This window comes from Pelobates fuscus, chromosome 1 (genome assembly GCF_036172605.1).
Source record: "Pelobates fuscus isolate aPelFus1 chromosome 1, aPelFus1.pri, whole genome shotgun sequence".
NCBI classification, from domain to species: Eukaryota; Metazoa; Chordata; class Amphibia; order Anura; family Pelobatidae; genus Pelobates; species Pelobates fuscus.
This window is the reverse complement of record NC_086317.1, coordinates 424,985,798-425,007,624: the sequence shown is the minus strand read 5'-3', so window position 1 is coordinate 425,007,624 and position 21,827 is coordinate 424,985,798. Positions and strand designations below refer to the sequence as shown.

At 40.8% G+C, this 21,827-nt stretch overlaps 1 protein-coding gene across 1 annotated transcript; it reads left to right on the top strand.

The window, feature by feature from the left end:
• The first annotated feature begins 45 nt into the window (after positions 1 to 45).
• On the top strand, positions 46 to 14,626 carry CKAP2 (cytoskeleton associated protein 2). Its single transcript, XM_063444854.1, has 9 exons — positions 46 to 349; positions 3,682 to 3,769; positions 4,296 to 4,371; positions 5,889 to 6,643; positions 8,261 to 8,510; positions 8,918 to 9,088; positions 10,169 to 10,238; positions 11,718 to 11,982; positions 14,056 to 14,626. The coding sequence occupies exons 1-9, from the start codon at positions 292 to 294 to the stop codon at positions 14,321 to 14,323; spliced, it is 2,001 nt and encodes a 666-aa protein (XP_063300924.1). The 5' UTR covers positions 46 to 291; the 3' UTR covers positions 14,324 to 14,626.
• The last annotated feature ends 7,201 nt before the right edge of the window (positions 14,627 to 21,827 follow it).

The following is a 21,827-nucleotide window of genomic DNA, read 5'->3' as shown; positions in this document are numbered from 1 at the left end:
ATGGAAACGCCCACTCTCAGCACAAAGCCCCGCCCCCTGAGTGAATGCAGCTGTTATGGAAAGGCGTTATTTGGTCACGTGACGAACCAATTCAAATGATTCCATCTCAAAGGACAACACGGGCTGTCTCTCTCCTCCTCCTTCCTCGTTCAATAGGGGGAATGCAACCCGACACGATTGGCTGAACTGTACGGACTGTATCCAATCAGGAGCGGGGAAGCTGGGACCGATCGCTGTGGAGCGCGACATTCAAAGCCTGACTGAGACATTATAAGGCAGCGGGCAGCAGCCATGGCCGGTATAGTGCAGCCTCTGGCAGCCAGCAGGAGACAAATGCCGCAATACCGAGGTAACCACCAGCCTAGCCCCGGACACAGCATCGACATATCACTCCCAGCCACAGGAGACACACATCCATCACTCCCAGCCCCGGACACAGCATCGACACTTTATTCCCAGCGACAGGAGACACACACCCATCACTCCCAGCCACACGCCCATCACTACCAGCCTCGGCTACAGGAGACTCACTCCCAGCCACACGCCCATCACTCCCAGCCCCGGACATGGCATCGAGACTTTATTCCCAGCGACAGGAGACACACACCCATCACTCCCAGCCACACACCAATCACTCCCGGACATGGCATCGACACTTTATTCCCAGCGACAGGAGACACACACCCATCACTCCCAGCCACACGCCCATCACTACCAGCTTCGGCTACAGGAGACACACACCCATCACTCCCAGCCCCGGACATGGCATCGACACTTTATTCCCAGCGACAGGAGACACACACCCATCACTCCCAGCCACACACCCATCACTCCCAGCCTCGGCTACAGGAGACACACACCCATCACTCCCAGCGACAGGAGCCAGGCGCCCATCACTCCCAGCCCCGGCGACAGCAGCCAGCGCTGATTGATAACTGACTCCCTGTTATTGTGGAGCTCCTATTTATTGTGCTTATTACCTCAATTCACCCAGGCTGTGGGCCATACTGGCTTCCCTTTGCCAATTCAGGTGGCACTGTTATTTCAGGGTGTTTAGTTTTGTTTTTATAACAACCTGATGGCATCCTTCTGCCTTCCTCCATGAGCAGCACTATCCTCAGGCCATAACCTGATGTGTGCTGGCACCTTACACATTATTTCTTTTAGCTCCTTTATAATGCATGAACCTCCAATCCCACCTTTAGCACTGAGAGCCGTCTTCTAGACTAGCTTCACTGCGTACAATTATGCCACCGACATGCCTAACTGAGCATGATGAGCGCCATACGCCAAACAGCTGGAGTGGCCAAGGTTATCACTAATCTGATGTTACCTTATGGCTACCATCCAGCACTGTATGGGACTGCCAGAGTATACTTTCTGAGACCCCTAGTATTTTTGTTGTTTGTCCTCCTTCACTGGCACATGGCACTGCTTTCTCTGTCTGCCAATACCAATAACGTTGATATCTCTGGATTTATATTCCTTGCTGCCCCCAAAGCTGGTTTTACACTTTCTTTCTTTTACACTAGTTCTATGTCAATCAGTCAGGCTTTCGTCCAAATCACTCAACTTCGCCTGCCCTTTGTAAAAGTTTGCAATGACATCCGAATTGGCATGGAACAAGGAGACTTAACTGGAGCTATTTTCCTTGAATTTGCCAAGGCCTTTGACACAGTAGACCACCACATTCTTTTGCAAAAACGTATAAACTCAGGCGTTGGTGATCTTCCGCTAACCTAGTTTTGATCGTATGTTTAAGACCGATTGCAATATGTGGCCATTTATGATAGCTCTTTCCTCCCTCTTGCAGTCATGTGTGGTGTTCCCCAAGGCTCCTTACTCTGCCCCCTGCTATTCGCATTATTTATAAATGATCTGCCTAACGTCTGCAAATACACAACTGTATACATGTATGCAGACGACACTGTAATCTAAGCTAGTAAACCCAAGCTACCGGAGCTTGAGGCTGTGCTCCAAAACCAATTCAGAGGTAGAAAAGTGGAAAGCGGATAACAAACTCTTCCTGAACACTGGCAAAACTGTTACAATGATCTTTGGAAGTGTACCTAAATTACATAGACTACAAAATCAACAATTGTGTATCAGAACAAATTCAAATAGCACACTGACAGCAGTCTGCTCTTTTAAATATCTAGGTATGTTACTAGACCCCAATTTATCCTTTGGCCTTCACATTGAAAAAAATCTCTTCAAAACGTTACCAAAACTAGGTGCCCTGTACAGAAACAAATCCTGCCTAATCCCTACAGTAAGGAAACAGTGCAACAAATGCTAATGCCGGTCATTGATTATGGGGATGTAGTGTATGCACCCGCACTGCAAACCCACCTTAATAAAATTAATACGTTGTATAATTCGTTCTGCCGCTTTGTACTAGAATGTAATTACTTTACCCACCACTGTGACATTTAAAAAAAAAAAAAAACTAAACTTTGAATCGTCATTCAATCTAAAATCTTTTAAGAGATCTATTGCAATATACCTCAGCACAGTGGGGGTGTGTGTGTGTTGTATTTTTGTAATATTGTATCCTATTGTAACAATGCAATGTTTTGTGGACAAAGACCCAGGACATACTTGAAAACATGAGAAATCTCAATGTATCCATCCTAGTAAAATATCTTATAAATAATTTGAATACATAACAGGCATGACTAAGACTTTCTGAACTTAAAACTATGTTGTCACTCTCACTTGTGCGCACCTCTACCCCCACCCCACAGCGCATAAACCTGAATTCAGAACTGATGTTGCTCTACTTTTGCTCCTCCTCGGCCGACGTTGGGGATCTATAACGCAATCGCATTAGAACAACCTGACATCAAAAGCATTGAATCAATGCTTTCCTGTGGGGTTTCAGCTGATGCTGAATGTCCTCGTGCATAGGAGTTTTAAACCCGTTTAGGGGTTTCTGTTTATGATCTGTACACCAAAACTGCTTCATTAAGCTTAAATTGTTTTGGTGCTTATAGTGTCCCTTTAATGTTTCCTGGTGAAAGGTCCACTTTAAAGGGACTCTAAACCTTAAAGTTGTTCTCTAAGCACTAAGGCCTCTGACGTGGGGCCCCTCATTAGTGTTATCTCTAAAGCTCCCATACAGCATAAGCAATCAGTTTTTCTCAAATGAATTCTGTCCACACACAAATGGAACTGATATTACTAATACTGAACTTCCTCATTCTCTCCAAAGAGAGGCCATACATAATGATTATGATGATTAGAATGCCTATTTGAAATTTCCAGACAAGGGCTGCATAAACAGAAACAAAGTGATTTAACTCCTAAATGGCAGTGAATTGAGCAGTGAAACCTGAGAGGCATGATCTACACACACAAACTGCTTCATTAAGCTAAAGTTCTTTAGGTGACTATAGTGTTCCTTTAAAGTGCCACTTGCAATAGAAATGTAAACGTTTGGTAAAATGAAAGACGCACTATTCACACAGAAAGCACTTCAGCTGTGTCTGTTTCCAAGTTTGGTCACCATGCAGTGCAACAAATTCAGCCAATGAATCAATAAATACCATCCAACTAGGGACAAATGGCATTGCTAATATGTGTAACATTTTTTTCATTAGTTATATTATAGCCCAAGATGTATCTAAAATATGCAGTATGCTAAACTAGTAACTTTAACTTGTTTTTCTCCTGTATTAGAACAAAGGCGAAAGAAAGTTGAGGAAATATTATCCAGAAAGTTGTCCATCCCAAAGCCTTCACAGCCAACTGAGCAGCCAGCAATCCGGTTAGTATTGCAATCTGGTAGTACCGTGAGACTTGGCTCTCAGGATCTTCCAGCAGCAAAGAAAGCAAAAACAATTTAAGCAAAGATATTCCCCCTCCCCAACAAAGGGTTAAATAGCCTTTTAACGTTGTTTTCCTGACATTATATAACCCTACAGTGCCCCCCTCCCTCGCGTCCCAAGGGGTTAAAACCCCTTCAGTCATTTACCTGAATCCAGCGCATGCTTTATTTAAATCCAGTGCATGCCTCTAGTTGCTGTTTGGTAGACAGCCACTGAGGGCAGACTTGGAGCTGCAATGTAAACATTGCAGTTTCTCTGGAACTAAGTGCAAAAGGGACACCACACCCAGACCACTTCAATTAGCTGAAGATGTCTGGGTGCCTACAGTGTCCCTTTAAATAAAATGTTTCTAATGTGCCCCATTTAATGAAACTGCCTGCACTCTGTGAAGTTTCTCAGCCTTTTTACCATTTAACCATTCTTTGGGCAATTTTTAAAGATGTGTAATTTTTTCCCCCTCCCCAGGTCACCTTTAACAGAGACTGGTAATAAAACTCTCCTTCAAAGAATGGAAATCCTTAAACCTGCCATGCAGAAAATGGTATGTCATAACTCTTACAATACATTGTGTGAATGTTGTATTCCCCTTGTGTGGTGTCATTCTTTGAGTTCTGTGTTTTTTTTGTTTTTTTTTTTAATGTTATGGCATTGCACAGAGAATACAATCTTCTCAAATTCCTATGAAATGCCTAGTTTAATTTTGCCTGTACCTTATTTTGTTTTGGCAATTGAAGACAAATTTTCAAATAAGGAATTCTCCGGTGGCTGTATGTCCAGTTGCCTTCTAATGCATTATCTCAAAATTCCTAGCATGTTGTCACATGATTGGGATGGCATGGACCCTACAAGCTTGCAGTGGCAAAGAACTTGAAAATGTAGGCAATTTGCCGGTTAAATGCCCTATGCACTCTATAAATTAAATGTATACTTAAAGGGACACTGTCACCAGAACAACTACAGCTTAGTGTAATTGATCTGGTGAGTACATAAAAAGGTCTGCAGGGACTGACTATAAACACTCCCTTTTCAGAGGAAAGACAGTGTTTACATTGCTCCCTCGGGACACCTCCAGTGGCAGTCACCCAGATGTTCTGCATAGACGTTTAACCTTCCGACTAGAGATGCATTGATTCAATGCATCTCAGTGGGGTGTTTGGCTCAGCTTCGCCTCCTTGGCTGAGATCGTTACTCTTGATGTCAGCCATAGGGGGCGGGGCCAGTGCCTGCAGACCCACACGGTGCTGGAAATAAGGTGAGTCTTCTATTTATTTAATTATTTTATTTATTGGAGGGCGGGCAGGCATGGGAGGACCAGGGGGCTACATAGTGTTTTAAACACTATGGTTAGGAATACATGCTTGTGTTCCTTATCCTATAATGTTCCTTTAAAGCGGTTATGTCACCTTATGTCACCTTCTAAGGGTCTTTGCAAAGACTCTAAATAGAGACTGCTAGTTAGTAATGTGGCCTACGTTTTCATTGAACATTTTTCATTGAAATTCCAACAGTCTAAGCATTTTATAAAGATTTTTATCGTCATGGAATGCTCATATGGGGATCAGAGGAGGGAGGGGTGCTGAGTCGCTTTGACTAAAGGCGTATGTATTTTCCACCAGTTTTGTGGCTGACTAGTCCTCTTCGAAGTGTGAACTTAATTTATCATTTATTATTTTTTTTTACTCTAAAATAATGACTTTGTCTTTCAGTGCAGAAATGCGATCTATTTAAAGTAATCAAAATGATGCAGCATCGTTAACGGGACAAAGTTCTCTTTAGCTCCAAGTGTCTTCTAAAATACTGCTTTTACTACTTATTCACTTACTGACAACCTTTTATCTGCATGATTTCATTATTTAAAGAAACTGTAACATATAAATGTCCTGTTTTGGTAGAATTAAGACCTGCTGTTCAATAAGCCATAAAACTATATAATCTTTCATGGCAAGGGCTTTGGCAAATGTTATCTTCCACGGGAATTCATATTCCCCCACATAATACTTATATTGTATATTTTATGATTAACTACAATCACCCCCTATGACTCGTTTCTCTTGACAGGCTAATAAAGAGAATGTTGTAATTTGCAATAAAAGAGAGGGCATAAGTCTAACCACTGCTGTCAAGAAAACCGATGCACCAAAAGCTATTCCTGCAAGTGTGGCTGTGTTACCAAAACATAACCGGCGAAAAGAGGGTCGCGGCATGACAATTGGTCAGCCTTTCTTAAAAACCAAATTCTTTAACGAGCCACAACTAAAGGATGAAAAGTTAAAAGTGGAGTTACGCAAAGATATTCTGGAGAAACCATCAAAACCTGCACTTGGCGTTTATCGTGGAAAAGTTGTTCAGTCCAAAATTAACTCCTTTAGAAATTCTTCTGAAAGAGCAAACGAACACAACCTGACAGATGAGGTCAAACTTGGTGCAACTGCTCTGAAGGTAGCGGCAACAAAAAAGTCAAGTGCACCCGTGAAACAAATGGCAAAGCCAGCTCCCGCCAGTAGCACAGAACAGAAAAGACCACCTGCTTCTAAGGTCAGAGCACAGGTGAGACCTTCTGCCATTATCACTAAGAGCAAGACTGAACCAGTGGTAACACACAGGCACACAACATCTTCAATCCATTCAAAGCCAAAGATCCAAACTTTGCTACAGAGACCAAATCCTGTGGCACAACAAGGAAAGATGGTAAACAAAAGTGATCGGACAGCTCATTTGAAGCCCGTTTCTGTACCTCAAAAAAATAAACCTGCTCAACAACCAACTACTGGGAACAAATATTCCAGACCAATAGAAACTGCAGAGCAAAGGAGGTATGTTCTTATGCACATATTCATGCTGTCTAATAGTATAAAACATATGTTTATTCCATTGCCAGAGAGACACAAAGCTTAGTGTAACTCAGCATTTTGTTCATCCCTGGTACATGAGTGAGTGTGTGTGTGTGTGTGTGTGTGTGTGTGTGGAATAGATTGCATAAGTAGCATGTTAACATACTTAAAGGGACATTATAGTCACCTGAACAACTTTAGCTTAATGAAGCAGTTTTGGTGTAAAAAAATATGTTGTATTCTATTTCTATACTCAGTACCTAACCTGAAATAGTATATCATTCCATTTGGTTGTTGTGACTCATCTCAAAAAGCTTTTAAAAGCCCCGTCCACCACTATTCTAAAATAGCACCAATCAAATGTACTCATTAAATAATAATTCACATCTAGTGGTTTGAAATACCTGCTCTTCATTTTTCTCGTGTTGGTGTTGGTTTTGTGGAGCTCTGTTCACATGTTGTAATTCTGGCTGAAGTTCTCTTGGAACTTGCATTGGTTTATAAAAGTGATCTGCAGAGGATGGTCGTAGGCCCTATACATGAATTATAAAGAAAAGAAGAATAACAAATAGCATATAGGTGCAATTAAAGGGACACTATAGTCACCTGAACAACTTTAGCTTAATGAAGCAGTTTTGGTGTATAGAACATGCCCCTGCAGCCTCACTGCTCAATCCTCTGCCATTTAGGAGTTAAATCCCTTTGTTTATGAACCCTAGTCACACCTCCCTGCATGTGACTTGCACAGCCTTCCATAAACACTTCCTGTAAAGAGAGCCCTATTTAGGCTTTCTTTATTGCAAGTTCTGTTTAATAAGGATTTTCTTATCCCCTGCTATGTTAATAGCTTGCTAGACCCTGCAAGAGCCTCCTGTATGTGATTAAAGTTCAATTTAGAGATTGAGATACAATTATTTAAGGTAAATTACATCTGTTTGAAAGTGAAACCAGTTTTTTTCATGCAGGCACTGTCAATCATAGCCAGGGGAGGTGTGGCTAGGGCTGCATAAACAGAAACAAAGTGATTTAACTCCTAAATGGCAGTGAAATTGCAGTGGAATGATCTATACACTAAAACTGCTTTATTTAGCTAAAGTAATTTAGGTGACTATAGTGTTCCTTTAAGCAAAGTAACTTGAGTAACGTATGCTGTATTTACAAAATCTTTGTGGTTTTGTGTCTGAACACTATAAATTCGGCTCGAGATTTCACTCTTTATATTGTTTGCAAATGAATTGTCCAAATCAAACTGCTGGTAAATTATGAATCTGCCTTTTAGTAAATATGAGCATTTCAGATTATGTTCCATTATTTTAACTGAATTTTGCTGATGCAGGCTAGGTTCTCGGTTAATAAGCATGTATGGCTTTTCTGTCTAACCATTGTGGAGCAGTTTGACAAACTGGGGCTCTCGAGCATCCATAGATCAGACTGATACTGTGGAAATGACATGGGTATTGGCAAATAATATGCATGAGGGTCTTGGGACTGGGCTTTTAGGTTTAGAATAAAATTACCAATCTTTGATGTACAACATCACTCTGTTGGCAACTAAACACATGCCTGCTGGGACATAACCAGTTTCTATATTCTGTCCAGGGCCCGTCTGGCAGAGTGGAGAGCTGCTAAAGGGAAGGTAATAAAAAGGCCCCCAACTGCAGTACCAAAGTCTTGTACTACAAGCAAAGTGCCGGAAGAAAAAGAGTTGAAGAGTGAGTCCGAGCCACCAAGAGAGATCGAAGAACCTCGCCAATTGTTCTGGGCGACCATGGCAGAAGAAGATGAGCAGGAACTGTTTACACAGAAGGTTAACCAAATGTTTGAAGAATGCCAAAAGTTAATTGATGAGGTATTTTAAATTCCTATTCAGTGCAATGTATGTATGTCATATATATATATATATATATATATATATATATATATATATATATAGCGCACGTTTATGTATCTAAATCCACTTTGTTCATTTTACCTTTTGTTTTGTTTTTTTTAAACCAAACATTCCGCTAATGCTCATTCATCAGACTTCACAAATATTTTATTTAAACCTCAAAGTAACCTAGTCCTCTTCTAAGTAACCTATTTCAGATTACTTTTATTTAAACTTTAAAGTAAAAACTCCAGTAGACAATCACTGTTAAAACTGCTCCTTTGCTGGATGACTATATCCGTATACCAGAAGTATGATATTGAACAAGTAATATCTTCTAACTTACAAGAATCATGTTCCCTCTTATTCCCTTATCAATTCAAAAGGACTGTCCAAAGGAGGATGTTCTTGAACTACTGGAGACTCAAGTCCAGAGCCTTCCGGAAGCAAAAAAGCTTTCAAAGTATTGGATCTGTCTTGCACGTCTTGAGCAGCGAGAGGGGCAGCATGAAAAAGTTATTGCAATCTGTGAGGAAGCCGCGAAAGCTGGAGCACAGGTTAGTTTGACCCCTTGTTTAGTATGTATGTTCTCTCTTGCAAGGAATGCTGCATAGGCATGTGATGAGCTCTTGAAGTTGACAATCTAGAGCAGGGGTCAGCAACCTATGGCACATGTGCCATGGTTAGCACTCGAGGTGCTTTTGCACGGCACTCAAGGCTGCCAGAGAAAAACAGTCTCTGGCCTATCAGACGTCCTAGTGGGAATTAATGTCTGCTAGTGCAAACCAAGCGGTGATTGCAGGTGGTGAGGGACGATTCTCAATTTATGCAATGCAGCACTTAGAGGAAGTGATCTTTCACTTCCTCCCAGTAATTGTGAACAAAAATCTGCACTGAAGTATAGCGGCCTGCAGCAGCTATCGCAGCTTCTGCTTTTAACCTATACCTGGATTCCACTGTACTCTAGGGGTGCCAAACACACTGCTAGATATACACAGATTAAGCCTTCCCCCTCATACAAATAATACAAACACACGTACAGTGCCCACAAACACAATACTACTGGTAATCTGCACACCACTAGCTGCTTCTCACATGCAATACCACAACAACATCACACATATACACACAATGTGACATACACAATACCACAAACTACTCATAAACCTAAACCAAATAACAGCCAAAATGCACACAAATACAACACTGCAAAGCAAAAAGATCTTGTTTTGGCACAGTACTACAAAGATTGCCTACCCCTGTTCGAGAATGTCTAGTAATCAATGCACTACTTGAGAAGGGAGCCATGACTCCAGCTGTAAGGACTAGTCTTCATAACTTTGTTATAGCAGTTAATTGCACGGAAGACCTGGATCTCATTTCTTTTGCGGGTAGTTAACAATGGTTAGCTTTTAATGAATGTCTGCATAGTAGCATTCCACTGTACACTGAAACTTCAACATTCCCGACCATGCCTGGTTATTCTGGAAATCATGATCCCTGGTGAAAACTGGAGATTGCAGTTCTGTATTATTCAACTTTGTGGATTATTAAATCCAATGCTTTTAACATTTAGTATATTATCAATTTGTAATCGATCGTTTTGTTGGTTTTTTTTTCCCTTTTTGTTTGTGAAGCCATTTGATGAACTAAGAAGCATTCTTGCTGATGTTGTGGAAAAATTGAAAGCTGCGTCTTTGGATTGCGGTATGTGACTTAATTGTTGGTTGTGCATGTGATCTTCCCATCATCCAGCCTTTCATCAGTAACCAGCTTGCAATAAAATAACAGAACTGTGGCACGTTGAAAGACTTTTTGGTTTACTTTGGTAAACAAAGTTGCCAGTAGACTGTGGTGGAAATGGAAACTACGGTAGTTTTTCAACACAGAGAGCCTGAAATGCAAATAAGTGTTTGGAAAGCTGTAAGTGTTTGGTTGTGTGTTTATTTTTATTTTTTTATTATTATTTAATTTTTTTTTGCGCCCCATGTATCTTTCTGTACTTCAATTCCACTAGTTCTAATCAGGTGATCCCTATTGGAATGCTCATTTACAGGTGTACTGGTTCTGAAAAATGAAGATATACATGACTACCTGCAAGCTGGTATAGCTAGATTGGTTAATTTCATTAAACTAAGGGTCCGTTAAAGTGAATACAACATTCTCTAGGCAATTGTATCAATCTTATGTTGATTTGGTTCTCAATCTATGGCCTCAATTTATTAACCCCTTAAGGACCAAACTTCTGGAATAAAAGGGAATCATGACATGTCACACATGTCATGTGTCCTTAAGGGGTTAAAGGGACTCTTCAGTGCCAGGAAAACAAATAGTTTTCCTGGCACTGCAGGTCCCCTCTCCATCCCACCTCCCATGCCTGGTTGCTGAAGGGGTCAAAACCCCTTCAGTGACTTACCTGAGGCAGTGCCGATGTCCCTTGGCGCTGCTTCTGGGTCCACCCATGCTCCTCCCCGTCACCATGTCATCCGGTGACCGATCATGCCCGCCGGCAGGGGGAGACCTAATGCGCACGCGCGGCAAGGCTGCGCACACACATTAGACCTCTCCATAGGAAAGCATTGAAAATGCTTTCCTATGGGGATTTTAGCTACGCTGGAGGTCCTCACAAAACCTGTGCTAGAATCCCGGAAGTGCCCTCTAGTGGCTGTCTAGTAGACAGCCACTAGAAGAGGAGTTAACCCTGCAATGTAATTATTGCAGTTTTATGAAAACTGGAATAATTACACTTGCAGGGTTATGGGTAGTAGGAGTTGGCACCCAGACCACTCCAATGGGGAGAAGTGGTCTGGGTCCCTGGAGTGTCCCTTTAAGCTTTCTAAATGATTCAATACGTCTAGAAAAAAACTTTTTCCAAACGATTTATGTCCGGAAAGCTTTTTCTAACCACATTGAACATTGGTTACGCCTTTCGAATTCAGTCTCTAACGAGCTTTTCAAATGATTCAGAGAGCCCAAGTCTGTGTGATGAGATGGAATTTGTCCCTTTATAGATCGAGTAGACCTGTTTTGAGAGGTATGCATTAAGAATATGAAGTCATTTTCTCCGGGTTCTCTTCCTTCAATTGAGTAGTCTGTTTTTTTTTTTTTTGTTTTTTCATCTGCCGTTTGGTTTTTATTTTATAAGTTCTAAAATAATCAGAATAATTCTAAATACAATGTTTCCAGGGAAGGATCTCAAAGATGAAGTCACGACCAATGAAGACACTGCAAAAGCAGAGGAATCTGAGCGTGAAGTTAAATCTGAACCTGTTGAACAGAGAGGCGTCACTGTCCGAGTCAAAGGCAAAAGAGGAAAGAAGGGAAGGCCTGTTAAGGAAGAAGACAGAGATGAGCCACCAGAGAAAAATCAACCGGCTATGCTGGTGACCCCAGAAAAAGAGAATGCTACGGTTATAAGATTTAATGTTCGATCAACTCCACATCTAGAGAAGTAAGTCTTTAAAAAAAAATAAATATATATATATATATATAACAATTTTTTTTTTTTTTTTTTTTTTTTTTTTTTAATTCTGTCACTTCTGATTATCATAAAGTCGTCAGAAGCAATAGTGCCAGAGGACACCTGCTACCCATTTCTCTAGTTTAAGGAAAACCTTAGAGTAATGAGCTTGCTGTAGTGGTAGTGCCCTGCTATTATCCTCTCTCCTCCCCCATCCCTTGCTCTGCACTGCAAGGCTTCGTTCAGGTACAGTTTCTCTCACCATAGGAAGTAGTGGACACTGGGAGGAGCTGTAATTGCCATTGAGTTTCTTTCCGAACCCTTAAAGAGACACTAGTCACTGTAACAACTAAATCTCATTAAAGTGGCTACCCCTGGAACCATCCTTCCTTTCAGTTTTAGACCGTTTTTCGTATTTTAATACTATATGAGAATTACCAAAAGCTCCCTCCAGTATGAATTGGCGTGACTAGGTGTGTATATTGTCTCTCTAATTTAGCTACAACTTTACTGGGGGGTCCTTGCTTTGGGAAACAAAGGACACTCATTCGGTGATAAACTTCTCAATTTTTTGACATGAAATGGTGGGAAAGTGCCAGGTGAAGGAGGACTGGGCCTGACTAAGCTGCCTGGCCGCATGAAACGAGTGCACCGTGCGAGAGACCCTTAAAGAGTAGATAAACTAATAATTTTCTCTGGCAAATCCGCTGTTTTACTAAGGGGAAGAAACCGGTGTCACCCTGGTATTTAGGAGGCGAGCATGGGAGAAACTGCCGCTCTCCCTGCTACCTGACCTGCTGGCAAATACTCGCTCAGTCGGAAACACTGTTCCCTATATAAGGGTATAACCCTTATGTACCAGCCTGATTTTGTTGGCTTTGAACCTGCTTCTCATGTCAATGCAACCCTGCACTAGCGGTCAGGGGGGGTAGTTCTCTTACCAAGTAGTACTGCCATTAAGCAAACAGATCACTTGTCCTGTAATCATTGCTTGACTATCAGGCTGTAATGCTAAATCTCTTACCTAACATCCAAAGCTGACCGTAATTTATACTGTTTAAAGGTTAAAGCGTGTGTCACTTAATTGAGCTGCATATGGCTAGCTCATCACTCAACTCACACACAAGTTCTGTCTCATGATAAGCTACCCCCAATCTAGTCGGCTTAGGCTGCAGTTGCATCAAATTTGCTAACTAGACCAACCTATCCTAGCCTGATTCCTGATGACTATTCTTTAGAACACTGTATAGTGACCTTGAATGTTATAGCCTGTTAGTTCAGACATATATAATTAGTCTTTTTCACTGTTCTGCCTGTTTACTCGAAAAATATTAACAAAAAAGACTGTCAATCTGGAGCTTATATCAATAAGCATTTTATTGTATTGCTATCTAATCATCTGTTATGAGTTTCTTTTTTCTGTACCATATCTACCAATGCCTCAATAAAAGAAAGGTTGGCAAAAAGAGTGCCAGTGGATTCAAGGCACTATAACCAAATTCAGTCAGATTAAATGGTTATGTAGCACTTTGCCCCAAAGTAGCACCTACTCTTGCTTTGATCTCTCTATAAATAATATTTTTTTTTATATATATATATATATATATATATATATATAAAATTTTAATACCTGATTATTACATACAATACCCACTTCTATGTACATAGTTACATAGGCTGAAAAGAGACTTGCATTCTCACTGTTTTTGCTTTCAAATTTTGCAACTAACTAGGAAAAAAATCTTTTATCGACCCCAGAATGGCAGTCAGATCTCTCATTGGATCAAGTAGCTTATAACCCACCTATAAATAAATACAATTTAAAAAAAATATATTTGTCTCAATCTCGATCACTCTATCCCTGCATATTTTTTTGCAAGTATTCAACCAGTTGCCGTTTAAATCACCTCTTGAGGCAGAGGATTCCACATCCCTATTGTTCTTACCACATGTGCTACATGTCCTCTACAGTAGGTGTAATATTTTACTCCATTAGTTCTATGAATTGGAGTCCTGTTTTTTTTTTTTGTTTTTTTTTTTTAACGGAATGTTTTCTCCCTGCAGAATGAAGACTAGAATTCATGTGGATGAATGTGATTCCGCTTTTAAGGACTTTAAGTTCATAACTCCAGTAAGACGCTCTCACCGGATTGAACGCAATTCGCATCACCTTCCAGATATGTTGAAAGACCATGACCCATGTGTTTCTGGTATTTCTGAACTGGCTGACTTGGAGTCCTGTCCTAGTGCCTATATATTCAGGAAAAACCAAGCGCTCACTGAAATTACAGTCAAAAGTGTTCCTCTCAAAAGACAAACAAAACGTACATAAAGGCATGGACTTGCGCAATCTGTCTTTAAGTTAAATATTAATGTTTGGGCTGCAAGCTTAAATTAATTGAATATTCTACAGATCTGTGGTAAAGGAACCTATTTTTCCAGTTGCAGAACTGCAAATCTATAGGGGATTACATTAGTCCAGGTCAGACATGGCAAAATGAAAGCCTTAGACTGACTGTACAGCAAGTTTGGCTACTACTAAAGCCCTGCTTTGTGATTCGATTTACTCTCACTCGAGGTGATAGTTTTGTTTACTTGCTGAACTTTGCCATGATAAAGTAAAGATCTTTATAGGATCAAATCGTTGGCTTGTTTGTGAAAACACAACTTGGCAGGACCAATGAACATTTTTACGTTTATTGATCAGCATCATGCAACTTGTTTCTCCACAAATTGAGAACGATGTGCCTTTTTTTTTTTTTTTTTTTTTTTTTGATCTGTAGGGTAATCAAATAATCTAAACTTGCATTTTACTCTTACATAAATGTTTGTCAGTCTGTGTTTTATATGCTTCTTGTCTGGAACCAACGGTACTTAAACAATGGCTGCCTCCACAAGGGAGTATATACATACCACACATTGGCAATAAAGTGTGTGTATACAGGATTTCAACATTTTAGGGAACGTCATCCATTAGAAACCTAACTCTAAACTGTTTAACAGCTTTGTGTGTATATGCCTCAGAACATGATATCCATAAAGACCGGTTTGATGCATGCAATTAAGTCACTATCCTAATAGACTTTTTTTTTTTTGTTCTGCTACTGTTTAACTACTAATGAAGACCTTGCTGTACAGGGTTAATGTATCCATTCTGCTTGTAGTTCTCCCTTTCAGTTTTCCATTGTCCTGGTTAGCAGTGCCTGACTCTCTGGCTGGCAAATCCTGCACACTTGATATAGATTAGTATAAGACTCATTCAATGTTCCAAATAAAGATTGGCATCAAATGCTCCCTCAGTAGCAATGTGAGGCTTGGTGTTATTGCAAAGTCCCCTGAGTAATGTTTGTTTGAGGCTATCCTCTGCTTTCCTTATTTGTATCCGGTTTGTGGCTCAGTGATATCCCAGGGGATTAACTAAATCTGTAAAAAGGCAGGGGAAATAAAAATAAACTATACATACTCTCACTAGGGTAAGTGGAAGTTAACAAGGTACATTTAATCATTTCAGGACCAATATTTCACGGCAGTCAAAATCTGCACAAAACCCAATGGCAGTATGGAATCTGCTGGATATATAATTTCCAGCTCTATACAGCCCTTACACCTTAAATGTGAATCAGACGTTCCACTTTGAACTAGAATCTTTAAAGATTGATTGTTATATTTTATAGGCCCTTAAGGGGTTAAACCCAATGACCTGAACATTGACAGATGTTGACAGAGACCTAGTGTTCACATTATTTTATCATTTAACTGCTGCAAAAGAGGTTGGGGTGGCAGAGGGGCACTATAGTGTTAGAGATACAAAACTGTATGCCTAACACTCTAGTGTTCCTTTAAGACACAACTGAAACTCTGCTAATGTATCTTACTCCTGCAAGCAATTTATTTGCTAATCATTTCTTTTCCTCTCCAGTTTAGATTTGGTTGTGTTTTTATTATTGGTCACTGATCCTATAACCTTGGCACGTGTCTGTCTGAGATTTGAACAATGTATGTTTTTAAGCTGAAGTATAGTAGATAAAATAGGATTCTCTTCCTGCTTAAAGCAATCTTTATGAAATTCTCAGTTTGACTGTTTGAAATTTCACTGAAATTCCAACCCAGTCAAAATAGATCCTTCTACAAAGTAAGGACTACGTTTTGTCTCTGTAGACTTCCTTTGCCTGACTTTTTTACACTTTGGGCGGGTGTACAGTGCCAATCGTGATGGCTTCAGGGAATTGTCTTTGTCTATGGAGGATCTCACAGGATTCTCCATAGATCTCAGTGCTGTACTCACGTGCCACCCAGCCACCGGACCCCCAGCTGTGATGTCACTGTTGAGAAGGTTAACTTCTTTCCAATAATGTTTTCTCAGAAGTGTCCCTGCCAGTGTCCATTTCCAAACTTGGATTTTAAACAGATTGTGCAGAGCCCCAGTAGTTTACAAGCCCACATATGGGGATAGATCAAGTTGTGGTAGCTTTTTACTTTCAAAATTAAAAGTTGCTTTTTAAAGAAGTAAATATAAACTTTGTGCAAATTTTTTTTTTAGAAAATTGGGTCAGTACAAAAGACCAGTTCCATTTATGGTATCCCTTAATTGAATTACCAAATGTTCCAGGCCAATGCATAAAGGGGAATGAATTGAGCAGGGCTTATTTTTTTCACTTGCCTAATAGCTATTGTCAAGTGAAAACTTAAATTGAGGCAAGAAGAAACTCCCCCATATGTATTATCTATGAATCTCCCTCCCCTCTCAGCCTCGCAGTAGCATTGTTTAGGCCTGTAGTATAGGATTTGTAATTTTGAGCCCTGATGCCTATAATATAGAACTGTAATGTGGTCCAATCGCTATGAAATACTTAAATATTTGACTCTCTAGGTTTTGGTGCCTAAACAAAGCACAACTGATGCAGTTGTTTATTATTATTATTTATATAGCGCCAACAAATTCCGTAGCGCTGTACAATGGGAGTTTATATGGTAGTGCAACTTTAAAATGAACCCATAGATTCTTCCTAAAAATGACTCCCTATTGTTTTAATGGAGACTGGACTTAAGCCACTTTACAGAACAGTGTCTTCTTTTAGATGTCATGTGCACAGAACTTTTAAAGGTGATTTACAAGGGTCAGGTCTGCAAGGATTCTTGGAGCCTGGCAAGGAACCAGGTAAGAGGGCAAACAATTGAAAAACATTTTGCCCCATTACCGGGGGAATGGAGCCCAGGGTACTACTCACATCATAACTGCTACAGTGGGCTGTACTGGTTATGATCCTTAAAGTATCCCTTTAAATGCTGGTACCCGAACAGTTCAGTTACTGCTTGTTTATTGTGTATCTAAGCTTTGCATACATGCGAAGAACTGCACACTAAAATATAAATGTATTGTATTTTATCTATGTAAATAAAACTATTCTGTAATGTTTCTGTTACGTGTGTTATATCATCAATTTAAGATGTGAAGCTGGAAAAACTAATTTTTTTTTTTTTTTAATACTGGTGATGGGAGTTGAGTGGAAAGTAGTAGTCAAAGAAATGATCGTACATATTCTGTATTCTCTTCCTGAGACTCTGGGTCATTTTTCACGTGGTTGGGGAACACTGTTTGTGTAGAACTGTTTTGGTTTTATATTTGTGGAGCTGTAGTGGGCCCACCTCATTTAGACACCCATATTCAGGGAGGGGGTGGGGGTATATCTATACATGGTTTACTCTTTATGGGAGAATAATCATGGTGGATTGCTTAAAAGGCTATTCCTCCCCTTAAAATCCCCAGATCAATGAAGTTGAGATGTTGGCTACAGTATTTGGGCACTTGCTTATCTTTATGGTTGTAAACTGTAACACTGAAGTTGTGCCCCTATGCCCCAGTCACATCGCCTCCTGTCTCCCCTCTCCCCTTAGCTGGTGCGGTAAAGGGAAGCATTGTCTGGGTGTCCTGTGACTGTCAGCTGACACTCCAGCTGCTCACTGGCCACCAGTTGTAACGTGAAACACTGTTACAATGAGTGGCCAGTGACAGGCTAGGGGTCAACTGATGCCCAAGAAATGCTTCCCTCTTACCACAGGTGCCAAATAGGAAGACTGAGCAGGTGACAAGACATGCACCAAAGGATACAGCTTTGAACAATTTAACATTAAGGTATGATGGTACATAGGGACTCTAAATGGTCTATTTAAATGGACAGCAATTCTAATTTCTCTGCACATAGACTTCAGACCACATGATCACTTCATATCAATGTAAGTGGTCATGGTGCTTGGAGTAAGCCTTTAAATAAGTTGGCTGAGGTCAGCACGGTTTTGGAGCACATTCCCTTTATATTCTATATAGACTTCTACAGAGTTAGCCAATCTCTGGCTAAAACTCATCCACATTATTAAACATGCCTTGTGTGCAGGAAGGTACAAGATCTGCAGAAATTTTGTTGCAAAAGTGGGAGTGCCAGACAATGAAGCCAGGGTTCCAGTTCAGAAGTAGTTTAGGTAGACCTGCCAACATTTCTTAAATCAAATTGTTTATCAAAGTTCCTCCCCCACCAAAGCAAGTATTGTTTAATAATTAGCAAAAAAAACAGGGCACAAGAGAATACTGAGAACAGGCAGCAGCTGAAATAGCCTGCCCTTCGGTGGGTTCCCGCTCAGTTCTCAAGGTGGTTTAAAGGGGTAATCTAGATGTGGACCCATTTCTCGCGGTGCCTAGAGAGATGATGCCTGGCAAGGCTGAGACGATCGTCTGGGGTTGCTGTGTCTCTTGTGCAGAGGGAACTTGCTGGCATTTCGGATCTGGACTGCCCGTATGGGTGGGACCAGTCTGATGAGTTTCAGAGATGTTCTCTCTGTAATGGCACAAGATGAGCTAAAACCAGCTAGAGATCTGAGCGGGGACCCACCACTCTTGTGCTCTTCTCTTGTGCCCTGTTTTATTGTTAATACTTACTATTGAAACACTTCACCTGATATATGCTTGACTGATGGACCAAACATGGTGGCAGCTTCCCCAGACACCTTCTCAATAACTCTTAGTAGCAAACATAGCCATGGGTACACCGCTAGAAATAAAACAAAACCTAGCGTAATACTGGTTTTACATATGACTAAGACTTTTGCTACTGATACCGGAGAAACTGACGGAAGCAAAGCACAGAGAGATGGACACAGGTTTCTTCAGGAAGGAAGAGATTCTTTATTGGATCACCGATCGGGACTCAGAGGGACTAATGTCACCATAATACAGCAAGTTCTGAGCCCCGGACAATAGTGCAGGCTCCTTATATAGGCACATAACTCCTCCCATATTAAGCTCCACCCGCACATTCTCTTGACCAATCAATACAAATAAGAATTAACTTCCTGCTTGACCGCATGGCCTGTCCAGCACAATGGAGGAGGGGAATACTACATCCTGTATTCTTGCACATGCTCCGTACACTACTGATCGTATCTTGCCTCGTGCAACCAACTGATCGATACGTCAGCATATGCACGTACACATGCCACGTGGTAATCTCGGCCTACTAAATTTATTTTTACCGAGATTCCACCACATTCCCCCCTTTGATGCCTCTTGATATTTCACAATTACTTGAGGCATCACTTAACCTTGGTTTGCATACACCGCAAGTTACCATGAACCAGACCAGACTTATCTATGATGTGAATCTTCAACACTCATCTTCCTGCACTGGTTCTCCCTGATCTAGAGCCTTATATTTATAAATTGCCATTATCTGTGCCGCAGCCTTCCTCTCTGCTATATTTTCTATCAGGCTTTGCACAGACCTAACTACTAAGGGTATAAGACACGGCAGGAGTAGACACAACATTAAAATCAGAAGGACTCCACCTACCACTGCCTTAAGCCCTCCAAACCACTCATACCAGCTACCAAACCAACTACTTGGATTGTACCCTTTCCATACCTGAGTAGGCACATGCGCTAGTTTAACCATATGGCTAGTAAGCTCAGCTATTGCTTGCCCTTCGTCATCTATTTGAAGACAGCAATTGCTCAGGTTAAACTTCCCACATACACCTCCCTCTACTGCCAAAAGGTAATCCAACGCTAATCTATTTTGGTAGACTGCTGTCCTCATCCTAGTATTGTGCTTCGCTAGAAGATTGAACGCTTGTGATGTCTCGTTAGTAATGATCTCAACCACTGCTTGTAATCTTATAATACGGTTGAGCATATAAATAGGGGTTCTATAACCAAAGGTACCATCTTCTGCCCACGTGGCTGGCCCATAATAATCTATAATACACTGGGGAGGCCATTCATTATCTTCCCAGGCGCCTATCTCTATGGGTCCCCTTTTCTTCCTATGATTCACATCATACACTTTAACACCTAAAGTCTCACCTGTTTCAATAGGTAACAAGAAGAAGGATGGCTTGAGCATACCCAACACACATGCCCCTTCCCAGTCCTGTGGCAACTCCGAATAGGCTTTCTTACCACAGATCCAGTACAAATTTGCTGGGGCTCTCCAGTTAGATGTGATGGATAAATCAAACCACACATCCTTTAAATTGGCGTATCTAGCAAACGGGTTAGATGGTTCTGAGACATTTGAAGCCGACCACCAAGTTGTATTCTTTGTATCATCATCATAAGCTTTTTGCCCTAGACAAGTTAATTCTCCTACAGAAGTATTATACATCATTCCTTTCCTTGCTATGCAAACATAACCTATGATGGAGGTCTTTAATCTCCACTCAGATTTACCTCTAACACTCATATGATAATCGGCTTGTGTAGATATTAATTGGTCAACTGCCTCAGAACCTGACATTACCTTCTTTGCTTCCCAAGGCCATTGGTCTCCCATGTTAGTACCTCCACACACATAGCAGTTGGTAACATTAAGACTACCGGCAATACTTTCGGCTAAATCAATGAACAGGTTTTTAGCATTATGGGGGATCTTATTATCTATACTCATCTCTTCATAAAAGGAATGGTATACTTGATGAGTTTGGGAGGTTACCGTATCTGTCTCTATCCCTATAAACAATATTGTCCCAGGGTCTAAACCCGTCCCATATATTTGAAACCCAAATAAATTACCATATTTATCTAAGAACTTGTCGGGGTTATTTATAAGTATATGGATTGGATTGCATTCCATAGACTTACAATATGGACTGGTAGGCAACTTAGTCACAATCATGTCCTTGTCTGCTGTCTGTCCCCAAGTTGCCCACCACACACAAGACCAATATGGGCAAAAGTTATAATCTCTATTTGGGCATCTAGGACTCATATATTTATTTTTACTACTGGGACAAATATATTTATCATTAGACCCATACGTTCTCTCCCATCTAAGATCCCCACATATATTCCACGGCTTTCTACCACTTGATATCGCTTTACACGCATCAAATAGCAGAACACCTGAAGAATATACGGATTCTAATACTGTCTTGTTAATTAGGGTCCCCTGAGGATCTCCATTCCTGAGAGTCAACCAAATTGTACGGGGTTGATACTCTGGACTGAAGCACTTAGGTTCTCCTACTCCTAAATGGCACACACTATATTCTATATTTAAGTATCTACATCTTGATACATCTCCTTTACACTCATATTGCGAATGCCAAATTAGGGTCTGGGATATATGATTACCTGTTCTTGTAGTCTTAATGCATACCTCACAGCTAGGAGTGTCGGTACCTCTACCTTCCTGAATATAAAAATACACATAAATAAACATTATTATAAGCACATCTTTCGTCGTCATCCTCAGTCTTCGTCCGTGCGAAGGCACCTCAGCTTCCAGGATGTAAGGGCTGCAGGGAATAGAGTTCTGCTCGTCTTCACAGGGGTCCCTTCGAGACTT

Excerpts from the sequence above, each read along its gene's own strand:
- CKAP2 (XM_063444854.1), top strand. The coding sequence starts at position 292 with ATGGCCGGTATAGTGCAGCCTCTGGCAGCCAGCAGGAGACAAATGCCG. Across the intron at positions 6,644-8,260 it reads GAAACTGCAGAGCAAAGGAG|GGCCCGTCTGGCAGAGTGGA; the intron begins GTATGTTCTTAT and ends TATTCTGTCCAG. Across the intron at positions 9,089-10,168 it reads CCGCGAAAGCTGGAGCACAG|CCATTTGATGAACTAAGAAG; the intron begins GTTAGTTTGACC and ends TTGTTTGTGAAG.